The following is a 22,150-nucleotide window of genomic DNA, read 5'->3' as shown; positions in this document are numbered from 1 at the left end:
AAGCTCCTTAATAGTATGCCCTCTCCCACCCCATCCCTCTCAACGGATTGCTTTAGCACAGAAGGGTAAGCAGAGAAATGAACCTACCAGGGACTGTACAACAACATCTACTAATGTAGCAAAGAAGCCCCTGCTGGCATTGAGCTTTTCATGGGCGTACCGGACAGCTCGGCGGAGAATCCGTCTCAACACATACCTGTAAGAGGCAGAAACTAGTCCCCAACATTCCCAGCTGAGGGTTTTGTCATGAATCCGTTGGAATCCTACCCAAAGCAACACCTCTTTCAGGAACTTTCTTTTATCCTAAGCATGCACTTTTGCATTCCCCAAGGTCACTAATTTTAGTGTAAGACTCAATAACATACCCACAAATACCCATCAAGGCTTGCCTAGGGTAAACACTGGTTTGTTTTCCTTTCACATTCAGTTACCCATATAGGAAGGCAAGACAGACAAGATGTGTACTTGATGCCGGTGATCCCAGGTCCTGCCTGTCAGTAACAGAGCTTCCCAGGGCTGGTCAATACCCTGCCCCTGCCAATCTCCTATCAGGCAACTTTAAATACAATCCTTATCATCTGTACTCAGCAGCAGAGATTTAGTATAGTGGCAACTATGTGACAGTAGCTGAAACTCCCTTCATCTCTTAAAAAAGCGGTGGAGGGATTCTTCCAACTGCCCAAAAGACAAGGAAACAATAACGAAGGATGGCTTTAAGTTTCATAAAAAGGCCAGGCGTGGTGGCTGACACCTGTAATCCCAGCACTATGGGAGGCCATGGCGGGTGGATCATCTGAGGTCAGGAGTTCGAGACCAGCCTGGCCAACATGGCAAAACCCCATCTCTGGCTGGGCACAGTGGCTCACACCTGTAATCCCAGCACTTTGGAAGGCCAAGGCAGGTGGATCACCTGAGGCTGGGAGTCTGAGACCAGCCTGACCAACATGGAGAAACCCCATCTTTACTAAAAATACCAAGTTAGGCATGGTGGCGCATGCCTGTAATCCCATCTACTCGGGAGGCTGAGGCAGATGAATTGCTTGAACCCGAGAGGTGGAGGTTGCGGTGAGCCGAGATCGGGAAATTGCACTCAGCCCGGGCAACAAAAGCTAAACTCTGTCTCAAAAACAACAAAAAAAGGCCAGGCGCAGTGGCTCATGCCTGTAATCCCAGCACTTTGGGAGGTCGAGGTGGGTGGATCACAAGGTCAGGAGATCAAGACCATCCTGGCTAACACGGTGAAACCCCGTCTCTACTAAAAAAACAAAAAATTAGCTGGGCGCAGTGGCGGGCGCCTGCAGTCCCAGCTACTCGGGAGGCTGAGGCAAGAGAATGGCGTGAACCTGGGAGGCGGAGCTTGCAGTGAGCCGAGATCACACCACTGCACTCCAGCCTGGGCGACACAGCGAGACTCCGTCTCAAAAAAACAAACAAACAAAAAAAACAACCATCTCTACTAAAAATACAAAAATAAGCCAGGCATGGTGGTGTGCACCTGTAATCCCAGCTACTTGGGAAGCTGAGGCAGAATCGCCTGAACCAAGGAGGCAGAGGTTGCAGTGAGGCGAGATCACACCATTGCACTCCAGCCTGGGCGACAGAGTAACACTCCATCTCACAAAAAAAAAAGTTTCATAGAGAGTCATACATAGTACATGTGGTGCCAGTCCAAACACTACCCAGTGTGCAGCATACTTACCCGCGCCCTGTGTTGTCAGGCCGGCCACCATCAGCCAGTGCCACAGTGATGGTCCGAGCGTGGTCAGCCAGCACCCGGTAGGCCATGTCAATCCCATCAGCATCCTCAGCACCAACCTTCCCAGTGTACGGTCGGGCACCTGTGCCCTACAGGTAAGAATCAGGAGGCAGCCCTTTAGGAAGCAGCCTTTCTGGGGCTACCTCACCCAAGGAGGTTCCTAGAGGATTGAGGAGCATTAGGAGAAAGGATGCCCGTCTTGCCAGATCCTATAACCCCAAGAATGTGACACTGGGGAAGTGGAGAGACTCCAGCCAGTCCCTACACTCAAAAATTACACTGTCTCAGGTCTAGAGCCTCACATTATTAACAATGAAGTAGGCAAATGGAAATGGGTACCCTTAGCTGGCAAAGCATGTGGTCATTTTTTCTTTGACAGCACTGTTAAGAACCCAGCCTGGAAAACTCCACAGAAGTTTGCAATGTTTGCAATAGGACCAGTACCTTCTGAATGGCTTCAAAGTAGGGGACAAAAAGGTCAGTGTCATAGTTGGACATCTTATTCTGCAGCACAGATACCAGTCGCTCCAGGCCCATCCCTGTGTCAATGCTTTTCTTGGGAAGAGGTTTCAGAATGCCATCAGCTTCCCTGTATGATCCAGAAGAAGAGGGGGTTGAAGCAGAGACTCAAGCTGCCATCTCTCCAGTCCCTGCTGGTTAAAATTCATTTACAGAGCAGTTTGCGGGCTGTGACCATCTGCCAATTGCCCGGTTTGGTGGGAAGAGGGAAGTGGAGGGATAAAGGAAGGAGAATTACTCTGGGGTTCGTTTAAGAGTGAGGCAAGGCCAGGCACAGTGGCTCAATCTGTAATCCCAGCACTTTGGGAGGCTGAGGTGGGGTGGACCACCTGAGGTTGGGAGCTCGAGACCACCCTGACCAACATGGAGAAACTCCATCTCTACTAAAAATACAAAATTAGCCAGGCGTGGTGGCACACGCCTGTAATCTCAGTTACTCAGGAGGCTGAGGCAGGAGAGTCACTTGAACCCGGGAGGTGGAGGTTGTGGTGAGCTGAGATCGCGCCATTGCACTCCAGCCTGGGCAATAAGAGTGAAACTCCATCTCAAAAAAAAAAAAAAAAGGCTGGGCATGATGGCTCACGCCTGTAATACCAGCATTATGGGAGGCCGAGGCGGGCGGATCACTTGAGGTCAGGAGTTTGAGACCAGCCTGGCCAACATGGCAAAACCCCATCTCTGGCTGGGCACGGTGGCTCACACCTATAATCCCAGCACTTTGGGAGGCCAAGGCGGGCAGATCACGAGGTCAGCAGTTCAAGACCAGCCTGACCAACATGGAAACCCCATCTCTACTAAAAATACAAAATTAGCTCGGCGTGGTGGCACATGCCTATAATCCCAGCTACTCGGGAGGCTGAGGGAGGAGAATTGCTTGAACCCGGGACACAGAAGTTGCAGTGAGCCAAGATTGCACCATTGTACTCCAGCCTAGGCAACAAGAGCAAAACTCCATCAAAAAAAAAAAAAAAAAAAAGTACAGCAAGCATGACATTATGGGAATAGCTCTCAAGAAGCTATTAGGTGCAATAAGGCTTAGTTCTTGAAAGAACAGGCTCATCCTTGTTCCAGAGATCAGAGGGGTAATCTGAGAAAGAAATGAGCATTTAGCTGAGAAGGCAGCCACACAGCTCTGAGTTCCTCTTTCCCTGCTCAGCTCAAGGAAAGGAATGGAGTAGACCCCAAGGCTACCTGTTATACTGGATGAACACAAGGTTCCAGATCTCCAGCACATTAGGGTCGTCCTGGTTGACAAGGTGTGCAGCATCCCGACCACCAATCCGGTCGTAGTGTATCTCACTGCAAGGACCGCAGGGGCCTGTGTCACCCATCTCCCAGAAGTTATCCTTCATGTTGCCTGGGAGGATTTTGGTGTCATCCAGCCTGACAAAAGAGTAAAGATAAGCCCAGTTACAGCCCCAACAAAGAGTTCTGCCCAGACTTACAACTACCACAAATGAAATTCTTAGGATTGGCCGCACACAGCGGCTCACGTCACTGCACTCCAGCCTAGGCGACAGAGCGAGCCTCTGTCTCAAAAAAGAAAAAAAAAAAGAAAAGAAATTCTTAGAATTTTTAATAAAGAAGTTCCAACCTTCAGAATTACTAATGCTAAGCCTGTACATAAAACCTGCTAAAGAAACAGAACATGACTCTTCTCAAGAGTGCCTACAATAGAAGAGAATACAAAATATACACATGCTATGATCAAAACTCAATGAAAATACACAAGGACATGAATATAGCCTAGAAAGGAACACATAATAATGAAAACAGCCATGTGCATTGCTTGAGCTCAGGAGTTCAAGACTAGCCTGGGCAACATGGAGAAACCCAGTTTCTCTAAAAATTATTTAAAAAATTAACTGGGTGGGGTGATGTACACCTGTAGTCCCAGCTACTCGGGAGAGGATCACTTGAGCCCAGGAAGTTGAGGCTGCAGTGAGCTGTGATCATGCCACTGCACTCCAGCCTGGGTGACAGAGTAAGAGCTGTCTCACACACACACACACACACAAGATTGTGCTTGCTTAATAAAGTGTAGATACACAGTACAGGAAGTCAAGTAAAAGAGGATTTTAAAAACCAGGGTCAAGATTAATATTTAATTTTTACACGTCTTACTACTCAAAACTCCAACTACACTTAGACTACAGCGTCAACCAAGGAGGAGTTTTAGATCAAGTAAAAGGGGAAGTTGGGTTGGAATAATATATCTAGAGCAAAAGTAATTAAAAAAACAGAGAAGCAGCCCTATTTCCAAGTATAGTAAAAAGCTATGCACTAAAGGACAAAAGAATTAAGTAAAAAGAACAAGAAAATGAGGCAAACACATCATGGGCAGCCCAGCTATCTACAGAGGGCACACACCCCATGTTCAGATTCTCCTTGATGCAGCACTTCACAAATTCTACTAAATTCACAGCACAGAACACATATAGCTCACCTGCTGTCTTAGCTTTTATAGTATTTATTATACTTTAGAATTATGTTATGTTTAAAAAAACTGGTTAGCCACAGTGGCTGATGTCTGTAATTCCAGCAATTTGAAAGGCCAAGGCAGGCAGATCGCTTGAGCTCAGAGTTAAGATCAGCCTGGGCAACATGGCAAAACCCCGTCCCTACAAAAAATACAAAAACTAGCCAGGCAGGTGGTGCATTCTTCTAGTCCTAGTTACTTGGGAGGCTTGAGATGGGACGATCACCTGAGCTCAGGCAGTAAACTATGATTACACCACTGCACTCCAGCCTGGTTGAGAGTGAGACCCTGTCTCAAAAAACAAAACAAAAAAAATTCCTTTTTCCAGCCGGGTGCAGTGGCTCACGCCTGTAATCCCAGCACTTCGGGAGGCCGAGTTGGGCAAATCACCTGAGGTCAGGAGTTCGAGACCAGCCTGACCAACATAGTGAGACCCTTATCTTTAAAAAAAAAAAAAAAAAAAAAAAGAAGGGCTAGGTGGCTGATGCTTGTAATCCCAGCACTTTGGGAGGCCAAGGTGGGCAGATCACAAGGTCAGGAGATCAAGACCATCCTGGCTAACACAGTGAAACCCCGTCTATACTAAAAATATGAAAAAATTAGCTGGGCATGGTGGCGGGAGCCTGTAGTACCAGCTACTTGGGAGGCTGAGGCAGGAGAATGGCGTGAACCTGGGAAGGAGAGCTTGCAGTGAGCTGAGACTGCACCACTGCACTCCAGCCTAGCTGACAGAGCAAGACTGTCTCAAAAAATAAATAAATAAAAAAAAATAAAAATTTAAAAAAGATATGAATGCATCTAAAAATAATTACTCTGTCACCCAGGCTGGAGTGTAGTGGAGCGATCTCAGGTCACTGCAACCTCCACCTCCTGGGTTCAAGTGATTCTCTCACCTCACTCCTCCCTTGGGCATCTCAAAATGAACCCAGAGATGGGAAATGACCACGTATTCCAGGTCATAAAACCCCACTCTGGCACTGAGTGTCTTTTCACTCCTTCATACTCTCAAGAAGTGATCTGAATTCTTACCCCAAATTTTGCCAGATCTGTTTGCATTCCAGATCTGGTTCTAAGCCAGCTGCTTCGTCCCCGCCAAAGTAAGTAACATAAAGTCTTTCAATGGGAATGCCAAACTCTTGAGTGAGGAGTTCCAGAGCCATCTTACATGCCAATTCCTACAAAAAGAACAGAGAGAAAGATATGGAACATCACCAAACCAAAATCTATTTAGTATGAAACCAGATCCTAGGAACAAAGACACAAAATCACAACATGTTCACTCTAAACTCAATCAAATTCAATATCAGTTTATAGAAGAAATCCAAATATATACTGAAATCATCAAATTACAGGTACTACCTTCCAGGAAATCTTAGAATTAATAAATCCCATTCATTCCTGAATCAGCTACATGATATTTCACATTTTAAAATATGCAAAATTAGCACCCAGTTCCCACTGTGGAAAAGACCATTTTCCTCAAAACCCTAGTGGTTCTCCTGCTCTGAACTTACCTTAAAGTAATCTCCAAAAGACCAAGAGCCCAACATCTCGAAGAAGGTGTGATGATAGACATCCTTGCCCACATCGTCCAGGTCATTGTGTTTGCCCCCAGCCCGGATGCATTTCTGGGTATTGGCGGCTCTGCTCAGCTTTGCCATGGGGTGAGATGGGTCAATTGTGTTCAGGAAGATGGGTTTAAACTAAAAAAGGAGAGCAGTTCAACTTTTAAAGGGTGCAGGTGATGTCAGGTGGCCACACATTGGCAGGAAGAGACCACCACACACTAACTGTGCAGTTCATGATTAACATGCCTGGAATATAGACATCTGTCAGAACAGGTGGCCTGGTGGAGCCAAAGCAGAGGGTAGCCTCTCATGGAGCAGTTTCTCCTTGAATCTAGCTCCCTAACAGTCCCCAACACCACCAGTGACACCACCTGCAGAGGGGAAAGGCCTGCCAGATCTAACAGCCAAAGGTTGATGTGGTGAAACCTGGGCTTCTTCACAAGTCTCTGATGTTCAAGGCTTATAACATCTTTCTGGAAGAACTTATTCTGAAAATTGATATGTTCACTTGGCAGTAAATGTGAGGAAGAAGAAAAAAAACCTGACACATATTAAGGGAATAAAATCGACACATTGGTGAACGATTGGATGTATCAGTCATCTAGCTGGGACGGCCTTGCTCTGAGGATGTACCAGTCATGCTTTGATGTGTCATCGTTATTTGTTAACTTCGCTTTATATTTCCCACTAGACCTGTTCAATTCACTGCTATTCAATTTGGTAACCACTAGACAGGTTTTCTTTTTTTTGAGATGTAGTCTGTGTCACCCAGGCTGAAGTGCAGTGGCGCAATCTCAGGTCACTGCAATGTCCATCTCCCGGGTTTAAGCGATTCTCTTGCCTCAGCCTCCCAAGTAGCTGAGATTACAGGCAAGCACAGGTACGCCTGGCTAATCTTTGTTTTTTTCAGTAGAGACGGGGTTTCGTCACGTTGGCCAGGCTGGTCTCGAACACCTGACCCAAGTGATCCAAAGTGATCCGCCCGCCTCAGCCTCCTAAAGTGCTGGGATTAAAGGCGTGAATCACTGTGCCCAGTCTTACCATTAGACACTTGGGACCATGTAAAACTGAATTAAAATTAGGCTAGGCAAGGTGGCTCATGCCAGTAATCCCAGCACTTTGGGAGGCCAAGAAGGGAGGATTCCTTCGACTCCAGGAGTTCCAAGACCAGCCTGGGAAACACAGGGAGACCCTGTCTCTATTTTTATAAAAATCAAAAAGTAAAATTAAATAATTAGTAATTAATATTTTTTAAAATTAGAAATTCTCAGCCAGGCACAGTGGCTCATGCCTGTAATCCCCAGCACTTCAGGAGGCTGAGGTGGGTCGATCACCTGAGATTGGGAGTTTGAGACCAACCTGACTAACATGGAGAAACCCTATTTCTACTAAAAATGCAAAATTAGCCAGGCGTGGTGGTGCATGCCTGTAATCCCAGCTACTCAGGAGGCTGAGGCAGGAGAATCACTTGAACCCGGGAGGCAGAGGTTGCAGTGAGCTGAGATTGTGCCACTGCATTCCAGCCTGGGCTATACAGTGAGACTCTGTCTCAAAAAAAAAAAAAAAAAAGGCCGGGCGTGGTGGCTCAAGCCTGTAATCCCAGCACTTTGGGAGGCCGAGATGGGCGGATCACGAGGTCAGGAGATCGACACCATCCTGGCTAACACGGTGAAACCCCGTCTCTACTAAAAATACAAAAAATTAGCCGGGCAAGGTATCGGGCGCCTGTAGTCCCAGCTACTCGGGAGGCTGAGGCAGGAGAATGGCATGAACCCTGGAGGTGGAGCTTGTAGTGAGCTGAGATCCAGCCACTGCACTCCAGCCTGGGTGACAGAGGGAGACTCAGTCTCAAAAAAAAAAAAAAAAAAAAAAAAAAAAAACAGAAATTCTGTTCCTCAGTCACACTAGCTCAATAATCACACATGACTGATGGCTGCCATGTTGAACAGAACATTTCCGTCACTGCAAAAAATTCTACTGGACAGTCTTGTGCTAGATCACGAACTCCTTGAAAGCACACACTCTCTCACTCATCTCTGTATTTCCGGCACCTAGCTGGGTGCCTAATATCATTTCAAATTGGGAAAAAAAAAAAAAAGGTATTTGTTGATCAAGAGGCAATATGGCACAAAGGTTAAGGAAATGACTGTCTGGGTTCAAGTCCACACTGGCACTTACCAACTATGTGAGCATGAGCAACTGACTTGAGCTCTCAGTGCCTCGGTAGGGATGGCAACAGAGTTGGGCATAAATGAGTTTAATGTATGTGAAAGGCAAAGAGCAGCGCCTGGCACATAGTAAGTGCTGCATGCAGGCTGACAGCTATTGTCAATAAGAAAATGTTTACAAGGTCAGGCATGGTGGCTCACGTCTGTAATTCCAGCACTTTGGGAAGCCGAAGCAGGCAGATCACGAGGTCAGGAGTTCGAGACCAGCCTGGCCAAGATGGTGAAACCCCATCTCTACTAAAAATACAACAATTAGCCAGGCGTGGTGGTGGTTGCCTGTAGTCCCAGCTACTTGGGAGGCTGAGGCAGGAGAACTGCTTGAACCTTGGAGGCGGAGGTTGCAGTGTGCTGAGATTATGCCACTGAATTCCAGCTTGGGCGACAAGGCCAGGTGCGGTGGCCTACGCCTATAATCCTACCACTTTGGAAGGCCAAGACGTGGGGATCACCTGAGGCCAGGAGTTCGAGACCAGCCTGCCCAACATGGCGAAACCCCATCTCTACTAAAAATATAAAAATTAGGCCGGGTGCAGTGGCTCAAGCTTGTAATCCCAGCACTTTGGGAGGCTGAGGCGGGCCGATCACGAGGTCAGGAGATCAAGACCATCCTGGCCAACACGGTGAAACCCTGTCTCTACTAAAAAAAAATACAAAAAACTAGCCAGGCGTGGTGGCGGGCGCCTGTAGTCCCAGCTACTCGGGAGGCTGAGGCAGGAGAATGGCGTGAACCCGGGAGGCAGAGCTTGCAGTGAGCCGAGATTGCGCCGCTGCACTCCAGCCTGAGCGACAGAGCAAGACTCTGTCTCAAAAAAAAAAACCAAAAACCAAAAAACAAATTAGCCAGGTGTGGCGGCAGACACCTATAATCCCAGCCACTGAAGCAGAAGAATCACTTGAACTCGGGAGGGGGAGGCTGCAGTGAGCTGAGATTTTACCATTGCACTCCAGCCTGGGCAACAAGAGCAAAATTCTGTCTCCAAAAAAAAAAAAAAAAAAGTTTACAAACATTGGACTCCCTGGTTCTTGTTGAGGCGGCTCATGTGGGAGGTGACAAAGCTTGCACCCAGGTATGCCTGAATAGAAACAGAAGCTCTCCAGTGTTCCAAAAGCCTATCTCATTGAATAAGACCACCTAAAATTAGTGTCTCCAATTCTAGGTATATGCATAGGACTCACATATAACTGAAAATATTTTTCTTTTTTTTCCATTTTGAGACAGGGTCTTGCTCTGTCACCCTGGCTGGAGTCCAGTGCATGATCACGGCTCACCTCAACCTCCTGGGCTCAAGCAATCCTCCCACCTCAGCCTCCCAAGAGGCTGGAACTACAGGTGTGAGCCACCACCAGCTAATTTTTCCATTTTTCTTTAATTTTTTTCTTTTCCTTTCAGACAGGGTCTTCCTATGTGGCCCAGGCTGCTCTCCAACTCCTGGGCTCAAGCAATCCTTACTTTGGCCTCCCAAAATGCTGGAATTACAGGCATGAACCATTGTGCCTGGCCCATTAATTTTTTTTTTTTTTTTTGAGTCGGAGTCTCACTCTGTCACCCAGGCTGGAGTGCAGTGGCGTGATCTCGGCTCACTGCAACCTCCGCCTCCCAGGTTCCAGCGATTCTCCCGCCTCAGTTTCCCAAGTAGCATAATTTTTTTGTGAGACCAGTCTCACTGTGTTGCCCAAGCTGGTTTGGAATTCCCAGGCTCAAGTGATCCTCCCATCTCAGCCTCCTCAGTAGATCTAATTACAGGGGCACTGTGCCCTATTTTTCATAATTTTATAGTTAATATTGTAAGAGGTAGAATATGTTCCCACTGTTTCTAACTTTCCATGCCAGAAAAGACACCTAAGAGAAAAGAAAATGTCAACTCATCCCAGAGGAGCATCCTAAGGGCTGCAGATGCACTGGGTGAGCATCACAGGAAGAGAACTATCACAGGAAAGCCCTGAGAACACCATCTAACCTGAACCCACTTCAGCCACAACCAGCCTGGGAAGTATTTACTGTCACAGACATGCTGACAAATTCCTCTTAAACTCCTTTATAAACTTGTCATGCTTTCATCATTTCAAGAGTTAACCCTTTTCTCTCACAATAAACCTTTCAAATGTCTTTTTCTTTTCTTTCCTTTTTTGAGACAGTGTCTCACTATGTTGCACAGGCTGAAGTGCAGTGGTATGATCAGGGATCACTGTAGCCTTGAACTCCCAGGCTCAAGCGATCATCCTGCCTCAGCCTCCCCAGAAGCTGGGACTACAGGCATACACCACTACACCTAGCTAATTTTTGTATTTTTAGTAGAGACAGGGTTTCACCATGTTGCCCTAGGCTGGTCTCAAACTTCTGGATTCAAGTGATCTGTCTACCTTGGCCTCCCAAAGTGTTGGGATTACAGGTGTGAGCCGCTGCGCCCAGCCTCACATATATTTTTCATTCAACCTCCCCAAACTGTACTAATAAATTTTCTTCAGCAATGGATCCAGAGTGGCACTGGTGGCAAGAGTTTCAAAAAAGGGGTTAGGTGGGTGGGGTATGGTAGCTTAGCCTAGCCCTGTAATCACAGCACTTTGGGCAGCTAAGGCAAGAGGATTACTTGAGGCCATGGGTTCGAGACTAGCCTGAACACCTTGGTGAGACCCCATCTCTGCATATAAATAAAATAATTTAGGCCAGACAAGGTGGCTCACATCTATAATCCCAGCACTTTTGGAGGCTGAGGCGGGTGGATGACCTGAGGTCAGGAGTTCGAGAACAGTCTGGCCAACACAGTGAAACCCCGTCTCCACTAAAAATACAATAATTAGCCAGGCGTGGTGGCGCACGCTTGTAGTTCCAGCGACTTGGAACGCTGAGACAGGAGAATCGCTTGAACTCAGGAGGCGGAGATTGCAGTGAGCCAAGACCGCACCACTGCGCTCCAGTCTGGGCGACAGAGAGAGACTGTCTCAAAACAATAAATAAATTAAAAAATAAATAAATAAAATAATTTTAAAAGCTGACATGCTGGAGCATGCTTGTAGTTCTAGCTACTTGGGAGGCTGACGTAAGAGGATCACTTAAGCCCAGGAGTCCGAGGTTACAGCATGCTAGGATCATGCCACTGCACTTCAGCCAGGATGACAGAGTGAGACCCTCTCTCTAAAGAATAATAGCTAGCCGGGCGTGGTGGCTCATGCTGTAATCCCAGCACTTTGGGAGGCCGAGGCAGGTGGATCACGAGGTCAGGAAATCAAGACCATACTGGCTAACACAGTGAAACCTCATCTCTACTAAAAATACAAAAAATTAGCTGGGCGTGGTTGTGGGCGCCTGTAGTCCCAGCTACTCGGGAGGCTGGGGCAGGAGAATGGCAAGAACCTGGGAGGCAGAGCTTGCAGTGAGCAGAGATGGTGCCACTGCAATCCAGCCTGGGCAACAGAGCAAGACTCTGTCTCGAAAAAAGAGACCAGGCGCAATGGCTGATGCCTGTAATCCCAACACTTTGGGAGGCCGAGGTCGGTGGATCACAAGGTCAGGAGATAGAGACCATCCTGGTTAACATGGTGAAGCCCCGTCTCTACTAAAAATACAAAAAATTAGCCAGGCGTGGTGGCAGGCGCCTGTAGTCCCAGCTACTCGGGAGGCTGAGGCAGGAGAATGGCGTGAACCTGGGAGGCGGAGCTTGCAGTGAGCTGAGATGGCGCCACTGCACTACAGCCTGGGCAACAGAGCAAGACTCCGTCTCCAAAAACAAAAAAAAAAAACCACTAATGTTTGAGTACCTACTATGTGCGAAATACTGTGCTAAACATTTTGTATGCCTTACCCTATTTGCCTCTCACTAAAACCTACAGGCAGGCAATATTATTCCTTATTTTGCAAAGAAACTGAGGTCCACCACATAAAGTTCCACAAGATCACACAGGGAGTGACAGAACCGGAATTGGTCTGACCCCAGGGCTGTGCTTTTATCTCCGCTCTGCTGCCTCTTATGTGTCTGACCCCAGGGCTGTGCTTTTATCTTGGCTCTGCTGCCTCTTATGTGAACAAACAGCCAAGAAAAAAGGAAAAACCCTTACCTGGTTCATGCCCGCATTGGCAAACAGCAAAGTGGGGTCATCCAATGGGATGGTGGCAGACGAGTGAACGTAGGTATGCTCGTTCCTCTTGAAGAAATCTATAAATCGCTGCCGGATTTCACTTGCTGTTAGAGTAGACTCCATCTTGAAAGTCACCCCAAAGAACTAATCAAAGAAAAAACAATGAAGGAAAATTAGGGGAACTGAAAGTCAAAGTAGGCATTACACAAGACTTTTGGCTTCTCAAGCCAAGTCAAAGCAGGACTCAGGTGAGCTGTTTGATCCTAAAACCTCTATGTTGTAATGCCCAAGGCTAAAATTATCATCAAAGCAACACCACAGCACCAACAGACAGCAGCCCCATCTGTTCTTCCTTCCCATGCCAATTTCGAGAGGTTCAACCCCCAGCACACCAAGCACAGCACTGCTGAATGTTTGTTCATTAAACAAATATGTATTGAGCATCTGCTCTGTGCCAGGCCCTAGACCAGGAATTAGAAACAAGAGGGACAGCCAGGCGCGGTGGCTCACGCCTGTAATCCCAGCACTGTGGAAGGCCGAGGCGATCAGATCACAAGGTCAGGAGTTCAAGACCAGTCTGGCCAACATGGTGAAACCCCATCTCTACTAAAAATACAAAATTAGCTGGGCATGGTGGCGCGTGTCTGTAATCCCAGCTACTTGGGAGGTTTAGGCAGGAGAATCGCTTGAACCCAGGAGGCACAGGTTGCAGTGAGCCAAGACCACGCCACTGCACCCCAGCCTGGCGACAGAGTAAGACTCCATTTCAAAAAAAAAGAAAAAAAGGGGGACAAAGACCCTCAGTTTAGTCCAACTGGGGAAGAGGGAGAGCAGTTCAGGAGACCAGGATTTGAGTTCTAGCTCCAAGTCCTGAAGGAGTCACTTCACCAATAAAAGGGGTCCATATGAGATTATCTCTAAAGATCCCTTCAGCTCTGTGTTAATACACAAGCCTAGAACTGCAAAGTTCCATTATCCCCAAAGCCAGGGTCTCTAGGTTTGGCCTGATGTCTTGGTGAGCAGCAATAGTCCTGGGGATGGGCCTATCTGTACAAGGGACCACCTGTATGTAGCAGGAATGTACCTACCTCTATGTAGCCTACATCCCCCAAGAACCCTAACATCCAACGGCTGCCTTCCAGCCATCAGATTACTAGGGAGTGGGGATGTTGTAGCCCCACTTTAGGGGCACAGCTTACTGAAAGTGAAACAACAAGGGAATTGGTGGAGACGGAAACAACTTTATGACTTCAAAGTCCTTTCACGAGTTGGGCGTGGTAGCTCACACCTGTAATCCCAGCACTTTGGGAGGCTAAGGTGAGAGGATTGCCTGAGCCCAGGAGTTTGAGACCACCCTGGGCAACATAGCCAGACCTTGTCAGTATAAATAGTAAAAAAATTAGCCGGGCATGGTGGTGCGTACCTGAGGTCCCAGATACTTGGGAGGCTGAGGTGGGAAGATTGAGCCCAGAAAAGTGAGGCTGTAGTGAGCTGTGATTATGCCACTATACTCCAGCCCAGGCAACACAGCAAGACCTTGTGTCAAAAAAACAAAAAAACAGGCCGGCATGGTGGCTCAAGCCTGTAATCCCAGCACTTTGGGAGGTCGAGGTGGGTGGATCACGAGGTCAGGAGATCGAGACCATCCTGGCTAACACGGTGAAACCCCATCTCTACTAAAAATACAAAAAAACTAGCCAGGCGAGGTGGCGGGCCCCTGTAGTCCCAGCTACTCGGGAGGCTGAGGCAGGAGAATGGTGTAAACCCAGGAGGCGGAGCTTGCAGTGAGCCGAGATGTGCCCACTGCACTCCAGCCTGGGCGACAGAGCGAGACTCCGTCTCAAAACAAAAACAAAAACAGCTCTTTCACAGATACTACAATTTCCCTGAGAGGCAGGCTGGGGAGAAGTGACAGGCTTTGGTGAGAGTGCTGATCACTGGCATGGTGTTGTACTGCCACACAGTCCTGTGTCTAGAAAAATGAGAACTAGGCCGGGCACGGTGGCTCAAGCCTGTAATCCCAGCACTTTGGGAGGCCGAGATGGGCGGATCACAAGGTCAGGAGATCGAGACCATCCTGGCTGACACGGTGAAACCCCGTCTCTACTAAAAAATACAAAAAACTAGCCGGGCGAGGTGGCGGGCGCCTGTAGTCCCAGCTACACGGGAGGCTGAGGCAGGAGAATGGCGTGAACCCGGGAGGCGGAGCTTGCAGTGAGCCGAGATCTGGCCACTGCACTCCAGCCTGGGCGACAGAGCGAGACTCCGTCTCAAAAAAAAAAAAAAAAAAAAAAAAAGAAAAATGAGAACCATATCTTATTCACAGTATTAACATTATTATCAAAGTGTCTGTGGAATTCCAGACCCAACTATAACCTTAATTCACTTTTGCCTTAGTTCCTTTTCTGTACAAAGCAGTATCTACCCTGCCTATTCAACTGAGGTGTTGTGAGGATCAAAAGCTATACTGTATTTGGAAGCAATCTGTAAAATGGAAAACCTTACGCCGGGTGCGGTGACTCACGTCTGTAACCCCAGCACTTTGGGAGGCCGAGGCGGGTGGATTACCTGGGATCAGGAGCTGAAGACCAGCCTGGCCAACATGGTGAAAACCCGTCTCTACCAAAATACAAAAATTAGTCAGGCATGATAGCGAGTGCCTGTAATTCCAGCTACTCAGGAGGTTGAGACGGGAGAATTGCTTGAACCCGGGAGATGGTGGTTGCAGTGAGCCGAGATTGCGCCACTGCACTCCACCCTGGGTGGCTAAGGGAGACTCCATCTTAAAAAAAAAAAAAAGGAAAACCTTGACGGAACAGAGTGGATATTACTTTTAAGTTGTTTAGCTGAAAGTTTTCTTTTTTTCTGGTTCTGTCCAGACTGGAGTGCAGTGGGACAATCACTTAAGTAGCCTTAAACCCTTAGGCTCAAGTGATCCTCCTGCCTCAGCCTCCCAAGTAACTGGGACTACAGTTGAAAACCACCATGCCCAGTTAATTTTTTTTTTTCTTATTTTTTTTTTGAGACAGAGTCTCACTCTGTCACCCAGGCTGGAGTGCTGTGGCACAATCTCAGCTAACTGTAGCCTCCACCTCCCAAGTTGCTGCAATCCTCCTGCCTCAGCCTCCCAGGTAACTTGGATTACAGGCACGTGCCACCACACCTGACCTCAGGTTATCTGCCAGCCTCAGCCTCCCAAAGTGCTAGGATTACAGGCATGAGCCACCACGTCCAGCTAATTTCTGTTTTTGTTATAGATGGTGCATTGCTATGCTACCCACGCTCGTCTCGAACTCCTGGCCTCAACCTCCCAGTTGGGATGGCATGAGCCACCATGCCCAGCCAGTTTTCTTATGAGGAAGATACAATAGAGATGTACAAAGTAAACAAGAGATCCTGACCCCAGCTACTTTTCAAAAGACACATGAATTTCCCATTTTTGCTTACTCATTCACCATAATGAATGCATACTATGTGCCAAGAATCAAACTGAATGACAGCCTATGTCCTTCCTGGGGAGACGATCATATACAGAATTAACTGCAGTATTGTGTAAAAGGACTGAATATATCAACTATGAGCCTACGAAGGCTGGAACTATTAAAAGCTGTATCCCCACATTCATTTATTTACCCCATTTATTCAATATAAATTCAATATATTTATTCAACATAAACTCATTCATTTATTCACTGGAAGGCTGTATGGGATACAGAGGTAGCACAAAGGCAGAACCTCAGGTTTCACTTAATAACAAGAGCTGTAAACGTCTTGGGTGCCTTAAATCACACTGTGGCTCCAGCCACTCCACAGGAATTTTTTTTGAGACAGGGTCTCCCTCTCTGTCACCCAGGCTGGAGCGCAGGCAGTGGTGCAATCATTTGGCCTTCCAGGCTCAGGTGTTCCTCCCACCTCAACCTCTGGAGCAGCTGGGACTACAGGCATGTGCGACCACACCTGGCTAATTTTTTGTATTTAAAAAAAATTTTTGAGGCCGGGTACGGTGGCTCACGCCTATAATCCCAGTACTTTGGGAGGTCGAAGGCAGGTGGATCACAAGGTCAGGAAATTGAGACCATCCTGGCTAACATGGTGAAACCCTGTCTCTACTAAAAACACACAAAAAAAATTAGCGGGGCGTGGTGGCACACACCTGTAATCCCAGCTACTTGGGAAGCTGAGGCAGGAGAATCGCTTGAACTTGGGAGGCAGAGGATACAGCGAGCCAAGATGATGCCACTGCACTCCAGCCTGGGCGATAAAAGATTTTCGCGCGGGTGCAGTGGCTCATGCCTGTAATCCCAGCACTTTGGGAGGCCAAGGCAGGTAGATCACCTGAGGTCAGGAGTTCGAGAACAGCCTGGCCAACATGGTGAAACATGGTGAAACCAAAAATACAAAAAAATTAGCCGGGCGTGGTGGTGAGCGCCTATAATCCCAGCTATTTGGGAGGCTGAGGCAGGAAAATTGCTTGAACCTGGGAGGCGGAGGCTGCAGTGAGCTGAGATCATGCCATTGCCCTCCAGTCTGGGTGACAGAGCGAGACCTGTCTCAACTTTTTTATTTATTTTTTTTGAGACAGGTCTCTCTCTGTCACCCAGGCTGGAGGGCAGTGGCACAACCACAGCTCATTGCCACCTCCGCCTCCTGGGCTCAGGTGATCCTCCTACCTCCGACCCTCAAGGAGCTGGGACGACAGGTGCTCACCATCACGACTGGCTAATTTTTTTGTAGAGACAGGCTGCTCTCAAATTTGTGAGCTCAACCGATGGGCCCACCTCAGCCTCCCAAAGTGCTGGCACTACGGGCATGAACCACTGCACTGGGGTGCCACAGGACCTTTTAACATGCTCTTCATGTGCCAGGTAAGCTGTCTGCCCCACTCCTTTCCCTTTTCCTAGTAAACTTCTCATTTTTGATGTATCAATTCCAAAGAAACTTATTTCCGGGGCACAGTGGCTCATGCCTGTAATCCCAGCTGAGGCATTTGGGAGGCTGAGGCAAGAGCATTGCTTGAGGCCAGGAATTCAAGACCAGCCTGGGCAACATGGGAACACCTGAGCCAGGGAGGTCAAAAAAAAAAAAATTTTTTTTTTAATTAGCCAGGTGTGGTGGTGTGCACCTGCAGACCCAGCTACTTGGGAGGCTGAGTGCAAAGGGTCGCTTGAGCACTTGAACACAGAAGTTTGAAACTGCAGTGAGCTACGGTCACACCAAAACATTCCAGCCTAGGTAACAGGTTGAGACCCTGCCTCAAACAACAACAAATGTAAAGACACTTTTTTTTTTTTTGAGACCGAGTTTCACTCTTGTTGCCCAGGCTGGAGTGCAATGGCTCGCAATCTCAGCTCACTGCAAGCTCCACCTCCCGGCTTCAAGCGATTTGCCTCAGCCTCTGGAGTAGCTGGGAATACAGGCATGTGCCACCACACCTGGCTAATTCTGTATTTTTAGTAGACACGGGGTTTCTCCACTTTGGTCAGGCTGATCTAGAACTTCTGACCTCAGGTGATCTGCCTGCTTCGGCCTCCCAAAGTGCTGGGATTACAGGGGTGAGCCACCACGCCCGGCCAAGACACTTATTTAAGAAAGCCTTCCCCTTCTTGCTAAGGCTCCCCCTTTTACTGTCTCACAGCCTCAAGTGTTTCCCTTCATAATTTCCACATGCGCTTCATGGCTTGTTTAATGTGCACCTCCCCCATCAGGCTGTCAGTTCCATCCCAGCAGCAACGACTGTTTTGGGCTATTTTTTGAAACGGAGTCTCCCTCTGTCACCCAGGCTGGGGTGCAATGGTGTGATATCAGCTCACTGCAACCTCCGCCTGCCAGGTTCAAGCGATTCTCATGCCTCAGCCTCCCGAGTGGTTGAGATTACAGGCATGCGCCGCCAAGCTCGGCTATTTTTTGTATTTTTAGTAGAGACGGGGTTTCACCATGTTGGCCAGGCTAGTCTCGAACTCCTGACCTCAGGTGATCCACTCGCCTCGATCTCTCAAAGCGCTTGGATTAAAGGCGTGAGCCTCCGCGCCGTCCCTGGGCTCACTATTACAGCACATCCTCAGCATCTAGTACAGTGGCTGCTAAATACATATTTCGTGATCAGGTATACTAATCCTTTAACAGCAAGTTCGGAATTAACTCACATGCTTCAACGCACACCGAGAAATACAAACTGTTTTACAGAACAGCTGAAGATGACGGTCTAGGTGGGCCTGGACCGGCATCAGCTGTTTCATTTTAAGAAATCAGGGAATGGCTGGCTCACAGCAGGACTCTCCCCCTCTGGCCCATCCTTCCTCCTGTGCTCCCACCCGCCCCAGGGGATTAAAACCAAGGGAGATGAAACCTCAGGTTGGCAACCGTGAGGTCTTGGTGCTCAGCAAATCCACTCGAGGCCGCGACACTCGCAGCGCTCCCGGGAGCGAACGCAAGGCCACACTGTCCAGCTCCCGCTCCCGCCCAGACTGGGCTTCTCCAGGCCACGCGGGGCTTGACCCTGGGGCCCACTGCGGCTGCCGAGCTTTCCCCCCAGGCTGCGGGCCCAGCCGCTCTCCTAGCACCGCAGAGCTCTCCGAGGGCCGCCTACCTCTCCTAGGGTCGCCGTCCCCAGCTCCTCCCTCAGAGTCCCCGGCCAAGGGCTCGCTGTATCTATTACCGCAGGCGCGCAGCTGTTCCGGCCCCAGGACACCGCCGGCCACAACCCGCCGCGCCCCGTCCAATCAGAGCGCGCTAACGGAAAGCACCCCGCCGCGCCTTACCTCATGAGATTTTATTGGTCAATCAACATGCCAGTCAAACTGAGGACGAATCCGCTCATTAGCGGATTCCTGGGAAGGCGGCTCTAAATTGGCTGATGCAACTGCGAGAAAAGATGGGATCGGGTGCGTCACGTGATCGAGTTAGACGCCGACTCCCGGAGGTCGACATTTTGGTTTCCATAGGCAAATTCCTAATACCACAATTGACATAGTTAATAAGGGGAGACGGTAACGTGTCTCGGTAGAGGTCACAGGTCTTGGTATAGTTCTGTTTATTTTAGTTGCTGAGTGATATGCAGCCCTCAAAGATTCTGACATTGTGCCCATGGTTACACTTGTCCTGGGGAGACCTTGAATTTGGTGTGGAAGAAATAACATCAGTAGTTGAGGTACAATTGGATCGGCATCTGGGCCTCGATTTACCTTTGAAAAAAAAAAGTTAATATTTATAGGCCTGGGGGAGGAGGGTATATACACACACACACACACACACACACACACGTATATGCCAGGCGCGGTGGCTCACGCCTATAATTGCAACACTTTGGGAGACCAAAGTAGGAAGATCACCTGAACCCAGGAGTTGGAGACCAGCCTGGTCAACGTAACTAGATTCTGTCTCTACAAAAAAAAATTTTAAAAGGCCGGGCGCGATGGCCCACACCTGTAATCCCAGCACTTTGGGAGGCTGAGGCCGGCGGATGACGAGGTCAGGAGATCCAGAGCATCCTGGCCAACATGGTGAAACCCCGTCTCTACTAAAAATACAAAATTAGCCGAGCGCGCGCCTGTAGTCCCAGCCACTCGGGAGGCTGAGGCAGGGGAATCGCTTGAACTCATGAGGCGGAGTTTGCAGTGAGCCTAGATGGCGTCACTGCACTCCAGCCTGGCGACAGAGCAAGACTCCATCTCAAAAAAAAAAAAAAAAAAAAAAAAAAAATAGCCAGGCATGGTGGCGCATGCTTGTAGTCCCAGCTGCTTGAGAGGTTGAAGTAGGAGGATCACTTGAGCCTAGGAAGTTGAAGCTGCAGTGAGCGCTGATCGTGACACTGCATTCCTTGGGCGACAGAGTGAGACCCTGTCTCAAAAATATATATGTATTTATATGTGAGGCGTTGTATCAAACATTTCACATGTTTATTTCATTTGATTTTTAAAACATGTATGAGGTCAGCTGGAGTCCCCTTTTTACAAATGAGGAAATTACCTTGCACAAGTTCACACCCAATAGTATGTTGCAAAGACAGGATCCAAACCTGTGTCTATTTAACACCAAAGCCCATGCTCTTAACCACTGCACTATTACCTACATCATCTGATATATCCAAATACACGGGTAATAAATTGTGCTGCTGATCATAACTCAGTTACAGACATCACAGAAGAATACTACTTTTTATGTAAAAGAGCATCCTACACAAAAAGGTCAAGCCCAAAAGCCAGTAAAAAACATAAATCATTTGATTTACCTTCCCCGTTCATAGCAGCTCACGAATAGTAATCATCAAACCTAACATTTGTTGAGCACTTAGTATACAGCAGGCACCAATCTAAGCTTTTAATCCTCATAACCCTATAATGAGTAACTATTACTATCTGCTTTTAATAGAGTAAAATAAAGCAGAGAGAGAGGTTAAGTAACACAGAGAAGGGCAAAACCAGGAGACACAGTGTTTATTCTGATCCACAGTGCCCTAAATAGCATATATTTAGCCTAAACAATCTGGGAAATGAATCAGACTTCTGTGCCACCACACTTAGAAAGCTAAAAGGTATGTATGAATCGTACTTTCAAAATAAAATAATGCAAGTCGTAACGTCAATAATTTAGTTCTGCTGCCAGAGTTGTTACTAGGATAGTACCTTCACTAATAAAATAATTATAAACAGATTAAAATAACTTTTTGGCCGAGAGTGGTGGCTCACGCCTGTAATCCCAGCACTTTTGAGAGGCCGAGGCAGGTGGATCACAAGGTCAGGAGATTGAGACCATTCTGGCTAACACGATGAAACCCCGCCTCTATTAAAAAATGCAAAAAAATTAGCCGGGCGTGGTGGCGGGCACCTGTAGTCCCAGCTACTCAGGAGGCTGAGGCAGGAGAATGGCGTGAACCCAGGAGGCAGAGCTAGCAGTGAGCTGAGATCAGGTCACTGCACTCCAGCCTGGGCCACAGAGTAATACTCTGTCTCAGAAAATAAATAAATAAATAAATAAATAACTTTTTTTTCATCCATTAAGAGAGATTGTAGGCCAGCACAGAGGCTCACGCCTGTAATCCCAACACTTTGGGAGGCCAAGGCAGGAGGATAAATGGAGTCTAAGAGTTTAAAATCAGCCTAGGCAACAGAGTGAGACTCTGTAAAAAAAAAAAAAAAAAATTCTTTTTAATTAGCTAGGTGTAGTAGCATTCACCTGTAGTCCCAGCTACTGAAGAGGCTGAGGCACGAGGATCATTTGGAGCCCAGAAACTGAAGGCTGCAGTGAGCTAAGATCTCATGACTGCACTCCAGCCTAGGCAACAAAGCAAGACCCTTTCTCTCTCTCTCTCTCTCTGTCTCAATAAATAAATAAATAAATAAAATTTAAAAAATTATAAAAACAACAGCAAACAGAAACAGGCCAGCATGATGGCAGAGTTTCATTCTCGTTGCCCAGGCTGGAGTGCAATGGCATGATCTCGGCTCATAGCAACATCTGCCTCCTGCCTCAGCCTCCCGAGTAGCTGAGATTACAGGCGCCCACCAGCTACCAAAAATAGCTGGTAAAA

At 47.9% G+C, this 22,150-nt stretch overlaps 1 protein-coding gene across 1 annotated transcript in view; it reads right to left on the bottom strand.

Annotated features, from left to right (window-relative positions):
• AARS1 (alanyl-tRNA synthetase 1) overlaps window positions 1–19,333 on the bottom strand; it is a 34,136-nt gene extending 14,803 nt beyond the window's left edge. Inside the window, exons 1-8 of the mRNA XM_007993649.3 lie at window positions 19,211–19,333; window positions 12,604–12,768; window positions 6,269–6,457; window positions 5,784–5,929; window positions 3,467–3,658; window positions 2,201–2,345; window positions 1,700–1,845; window positions 88–196 (exon numbers count right to left, since the gene is read on the bottom strand). Coding sequence (XP_007991840.1) covers window positions 88–196; window positions 1,700–1,845; window positions 2,201–2,345; window positions 3,467–3,658; window positions 5,784–5,929; window positions 6,269–6,457; window positions 12,604–12,747 — 1,071 coding nt within the window. The 5' untranslated portion in view covers window positions 12,748–12,768; window positions 19,211–19,333. The remainder of the gene's footprint in view (window positions 1–87; window positions 197–1,699; window positions 1,846–2,200; window positions 2,346–3,466; window positions 3,659–5,783; window positions 5,930–6,268; window positions 6,458–12,603; window positions 12,769–19,210) is intronic.
• Window positions 19,334–22,150: the final 2,817 nt, after the last annotated feature.

The sequence above is a fragment of the Chlorocebus sabaeus genome, chromosome 5 (genome assembly GCF_047675955.1).
Source record: "Chlorocebus sabaeus isolate Y175 chromosome 5, mChlSab1.0.hap1, whole genome shotgun sequence".
NCBI classification, from domain to species: domain Eukaryota; kingdom Metazoa; phylum Chordata; class Mammalia; order Primates; family Cercopithecidae; genus Chlorocebus; species Chlorocebus sabaeus.
This window is presented reverse-complemented; position numbering and strand designations above follow the sequence as displayed.